At 42.0% G+C, this 6,000-nt stretch overlaps 1 protein-coding gene across 1 annotated transcript in view; it reads left to right on the top strand.

Annotated features, from left to right (window-relative positions):
* The first annotated feature begins 279 nt into the window (after positions 1–279).
* The window catches only part of arhgef3 (Rho guanine nucleotide exchange factor (GEF) 3), a 131,811-nt gene continuing 126,090 nt past the window's right edge, over positions 280–6,000 (top strand). The window contains exon 1 of the mRNA XM_014166000.2: positions 280–646. Coding sequence (XP_014021475.1) covers positions 612–646 — 35 coding nt within the window. The 5' untranslated portion in view covers positions 280–611. The remainder of the gene's footprint in view (positions 647–6,000) is intronic.

The raw sequence follows: 6,000 nt of genomic DNA, 5'->3' as shown, positions 1-6,000 counted from the left end.
TGTGAATTGAATGAAAATTAGGAAACACAGAGAGAAGAAATATACATAATTGCTGGGGTTTTTTCATCCTTTTTGGGGGGAAGCCTGGCTTCCCTTGGCATCCCTGAATACACGCCACTGTTTCATCATCATGGCATGTTTGGTTCAATAACTATTGACGAGAGAACCGAATATCCAATATAAAACACATTTTACATTGGTCTCTGGCTCTCTCTCACACACACACAGACACACTGTTGATGGGCGGTGCTTGAAGCGGCGATACAACTCCACAGTGGACCATAGTCTATGTTTCGTGAAGCGTCAACGCATGAAACAACAGTAGCCACAGATTTTTTTTAACCAAAAACCTGATGGTTAAAAAACGAAGCTATGCTACTTAAAGGGCGATGCGTTATGGATGTTGATTTTGGCGAGTCAAAGTGAAAGTTTGCCATTGACGACTTGTTTTATTATAATCGGAAAAACTGTTTTATTCCGATTTTATGATCGGACTGTTTTGAGTTTACAGTCTATGTATGATGACAGAAGATCATAGTCTTGTTTCCTCTTTCCAATAACTTTACCGTTTTGGGGAATAACCTACATCACGTTGGAACACATCTAATCACATGCAAACAGGCGATGGAAACAAAGAAGTTTCAAGGTAAGATGTTTTTTTCTATCATACAAACTTTATTTAGAAAGCTGAAACCCAACCAATAGGACTTGCCATAATTGCTTAATCCATGCAGTCGACACCAACTACGAAATGTTATTATATGCTACTTTTCGTGGGATACATTGTGATGTTGCAGCCTAGTGTCAATAAAAACAGGTTTTCATCATTAAGTATTATATCCATATTCTGATTTGAGCTAAATTATACCTTGCCTGAACCTGAGGAAACTCATCAGCGACACTAAAAATGTACTTCCGGGTCACGGAATTTCAAAACTTTCTAAATAATAGTCCTCTACTTAATAGTACAAGTGTCAATAATATGTATTTAATCATAATATATGAAAAATAATTGTCTAAACACGAATAATGATTAATAATTGTTCATATTTAAGTGACATTTGCATTACATTTATGTTTTAAACCGTCTTCCAAGGAGAAATAAATGCCCCCACTGCAAATAACTGTATATGAAATACATATTGGCTTATAGAGCAAAAACTATTCTAGGTGCCGCAGTAAAAGTATTGTAGGAAATACTCAGTAGGGTCTGTAGAATGCATAGATGGTGTCCTTTCATGGGGCACTGAATAATTAGATCCTCTATACTGGTCTTGACGAGAAGAAGAAGAAAAAAACTTTCAGGGGAGTTTCTCTTTTGCACTGTGGTGGGGAAAAGTACCCAATTGTCATACTTGAGTAAAAGTACAGATAACTTAATAAAAGATGACTCAAGTAAAAGTGAAAGTCACCCAGTAATATACTACCTGAGTAAAAGTGTAAAAGTATTTGGTTTTAAATATACTGAAATATCAAAAGTAGCATTGTTAAAATATACTTAAGTATCAAAAGTAAAAGTATAAATAATTTCAAATTCCTTATTAAGCAAACCAGACGGCACAATTGGCTTGTTTTTTTTTGTAATTTATGGATAGCCAGAGGCACACTTCAACACTCAGACATAATTTACAAATGAAGCATGTGTGTTTAGTGAGTCCACCAGATCAAAGGCAGTAGGGATGACCAGCGATGTTCTCTTGATATGTGCGCGAATTGGATCATTTTCCTGTCCTGCTAAGCATTCAAAGTGTAACAAGTACTTTTGTGTGTTAAGGAAAATGTATGCAGTAAAAAGTACATACTTTTCTTTAGGAATGTAGTGAAGTAAAAGTTGTCAAAAATATAAAAAGTAAAGTACAGATACCCCCCAAAAATACTTAAGTAGTACTTTAAAGTATTTTTATTTAAGTACTTTACACCTCTGCTGTTCAACCAATCCAGTAAATGTATATGAGGAGTTAAGATGGAGTGTCGCCAGAGATACTTTGGAGGAGATCGGAAACAACATTGACATCGTATTAACGGCCATTGTGTATGTTGCCCATGCGTCGTCAATGGGCCATGCCGTGCATTCTGCGATTCTGAGACAAGGAAAACTCTCCTTGGAGTCAATTGGGCGCTAGCTCAAAAACTGAACATGAGCATGAATTTCGTCAACAAGAAGTACAACATTACAAATATTTTATGAGATGTGCGATAATTAACTCTGCAATATCGTAAAGCTTTGGAATCTTGACGTTATGTACTTTTGAGGAAAATCGTCAGGTTTCTCCATTCAAACCCTGACTAGCTTAGCATAACAATGTGAACGCGATTGGTCGATAGTCTGCTGGGCGTTATACGTTCCTCCATTCATTGCCTAATGCGATTCCTATCTCCTCCTTTCTCTAATATCTCTGGTGTCGCAGAGGCTAGAACCTGAGTGACATTGAGTAATATTCTTATTCTTCTGAAGTAACATAGTCATTGAGTAGGTTGGGTAGTGCTATGCCCAGTTAGTATATTGTAGACTCAGTTACTGTGTTGAGGATGATAATGATATAGTAGTTTATAATAGGAAGTGTATCTCAATAAGGCATCTCCATCTCCAAACATTCTCCAATTGTCTTTTTGTCCATCTCTCACATATTGACCAGAGTGAGGTCAGTATGAGCTTACAGTGTATGATGTCACTAAGGAGTTAAAACTGTCAGAACATCTCCTTATTCTACTGTAGCTGATGACTCAAGTTTCCCTAGTCGTCTGTGATTTGCTGTCTGTGTCTGTCTACCTACCCAGCAGAGTCAGTCCTCAGGGTCAGACGCTGGTGGCCTCTGCTACTTGTAATGTTTTGTCACCTTTGTCCTCCTATTCATGGTCTTTAGGAGAGCAAACATAGCATCAAGGTGTTGCCTCTCTGTGGCTTGTTTTTTAATTTGATTTCTTTGTTTAACCTTTATTTAACTAAGCAAGTCAGTTAAGAACAAATTCTTATTTACAATGACGGCCTACACCGGCCAAACCTGGACGACGCTGGGCTAATTCTCCGCCCTATGGGACTCCCAATCACGTCTGGTTGTGATACTGCCTGTATTGTTGGAACCTTCAGGAATTACAGCTACTGCCTGGGAGTTCTGATTCTTCTTCACAATTCCATTTGTTCCAGTTCTCAGAATGCTTTCTGTTCCATTCTGTCTCATCCACGTGCTTATGACTGTCACATGATGACTGAAATGAACTATAAAGGAACTGTATGATTGTTCTTATCAGCCTCTGCCATTCATACACTTTTAGATGTCTTTGATGGAGAAATAGGAATGGTTTCTCTGGCTAAGCTCAGTCGGTATCCTAAACAGTCAAAAGCCATCGTGACAGACGAGGGCGACTGGCTTTTCACCTGTTGTATCTTTCTAGTCAGCAGTTGTTCAGGCCTCAGCTCTTGAGGCAACTGTTAAGTTGAGTTGTAGTAGTACCCTGGTTGTCTACACTGTCTCAGGCTGGTGCATACCAGGATTTGTGTGGTATGTGGGCAAGTCACGTCTTTGGCTGTGAACACATGGTGTGAACTGAACAGAACAGTAGTGGGTGAACCCAGGGATGTGTCCCAGTTAGCACCCTATCTTCGACATAGTGCACTACTTTTGACCAGAGAGAGAATAGGGTGCTATTTGGGACCAGCCGGGCCAGGCCAGGGGAGAGGACCAGCGGAGCGTGCTCATCAGTAATCCCCAACCTAATCCCCTTTCAATGTGTCTGACGAAATCATTTTTTGATATGGACTGATGGCCGCGCTGCTCCTCCGCGGTTCCCACTCCACGTCCCCTTCCCGGGATTAGCTCTCTCGCTTTCGAAGTCTCGCTCTCTCAGAGTCCTTCCCTGTGTTTTCTACAGATGCTAGTAGTTCTCACTCTGTCAGGCTTCCCTCAGCTCAGTCCTCTCACAGTCAGCCTCTACTTATATATGGTTTCTCTCTGTCTCTATTTGCCCCCAGGGTAGATAGGGACTTTCTATCTCTTCCTCACACACAAGTTCACTCACTGAGTTCAGCATGGCCAGTGAGGTAATGGCAGATTTCGGGGAGATTGTGTGCATGCCTGATTGCATAGTGGGAGTCACAGAGTGCTGCTGGAAACCTTCTGCGTAGGACTGGACTCTCTCTCTCTCTCTCTCTCTCTCTCTCTCAGGGCAGAAGGTGGCAGTGTGTTTAGTAGCGTTCTGTTATACAGTATTCCACTCCCCTCTTTACACACAATCCCCATATACTGTAATTATTCATTTTCTGTCACAAATCTCAATGATCGAACCGTTTCTCTCTGGAAAGAAAGGGATATTCTTTTTACAGTGGCAACACTTCTCTATTAGGTTCAGGTGAAAGTGACCGTTCTAACAGTCAGAGACTCAAGGTTATGTTGTCCCTACTATGCCCTGCTGTCCTTAATGAGGAAGAAATTAATTCTGCTTATGTTGCATGCAGTCTCTATGTAGTGCCTCAGTTGATAAGTGTCTTATTACTATGTATTACTATAGTATTATCATTATATAATAGCTCATTTGATGGGGTTGACCTTTGCCCTTGAACCATATGTGTTGTAGAGTGAGTCAATACTGTGTTCCCACAGGAAATGGAGGCAGATGGAGTTCTGAGAACACATTGTGGTGTTTCAATGATATACAGTTTCGTGGTCTGGGGCTTGGGGCTGGTCCTCCTAGCAGTTACAGGGAGGAGGGTGTGGGCAGTGTGAATCTGTCCCTCCCTGCAAACTATGGTACACTGCTACTAACAGAAAGGGGGATACCTAGTCAGTTGTACAACTGAATGCATTCAACTGAAATGTGTCTTCTGCATTTAACCCAACCCCTCTGAATCAGAGAGGTGTGGGGGGCTGCCATAAATCGACATCCACGTTTTCAGCGCACGGGGAACAGTGGGTTAACTGCCTTGCTTAGGGGCAGAATTTCAGATTTTTACCTTGTCAGCTCTGGGATTCGATCCAGCAACCTTTCGTTTACTGGCCCAAAACGCTAACCACTAGGCTACTTGCCACTCAAATACAAGGGCTGCATGATATGGGCAGAAAATCTTATTTGCGATTTTTGTACCAAATATTGCAATTTGTGGTTTTACTTGCGATTATACACTGAACAAAAATATAAACGCAACATGTAAAGTGTTAGTCCCATGTTTCATGAGCTGAAATAAAAGTTCCCATAAATTTTCCATATGCACAAAAAACGTATTTCTCTCAAATTTTCTGCACACATTTGTTTATATCCCTGTTAGTGATCATTTCTCCTTTGCCAAGATAATCTATCCACCTGACAGATGTGGCATATCAAGTAGCTGATTAAACAGCATGATCATTACACAGGTGCACCTTGTGCTGGGGACAATAAAAGGCAACTCTAAAATGTGCAGTTTTGTCACACAATACAATGCCACAGATGTCTCAAGTATTGAGAGAGTGTGCAATTTGCATGCTGACTGCAGGAATGTCCACCAGAGCTGTTGCCAGAGAACTGAATGTTATTTTCTCTACCATAACCCACCTCCAACGCAGTTTTAGAGAATCTGGCAGTACGTCCAACCAGCCACGGACAACCGCAGAACACATGTAACCATGCCAGCACAGGACCTTGATGGTTAAAGTAATTGACCCTAGGGCCTCCTGAGTGGCGCAGTGGTCTAAGGCGTCACTACAGATCCGGGTTCAATCCCGGGCTGTGTCACAGCCGGCCGTAACCGGGAGACCCATGCATGGCCCAGCATCGTCCGGGTTAGGGGAGGGTTTGGCCAGCTGGGATGTCCTTGTCCCATCGCGCTCTAGCGACTCCATGTGGCTGTACGGTGCCAGCTGTACGGTGTTTCCTCTGATATGTTGGTGCGGCTGGCTTTCGGGTTAAGCAAGCAGTGTGTCAAGAAACAGTGCAGCTTGGCAGGGTCGTGTTTCGGTGGATGCATGGCTCTCGACCTTCACCTCTCCCGAGCCCATACGGGAGTTGCAGAGATGGGACAAGACTAAC

This window comes from Salmo salar, chromosome ssa22 (assembly GCF_905237065.1).
Source record: "Salmo salar chromosome ssa22, Ssal_v3.1, whole genome shotgun sequence".
Lineage (NCBI taxonomy): Eukaryota > Metazoa > Chordata > Actinopteri > Salmoniformes > Salmonidae > Salmo > Salmo salar.
Note: the sequence above shows the minus strand (reverse complement) of the source record. Positions and strands in the feature narration are given on the sequence as shown.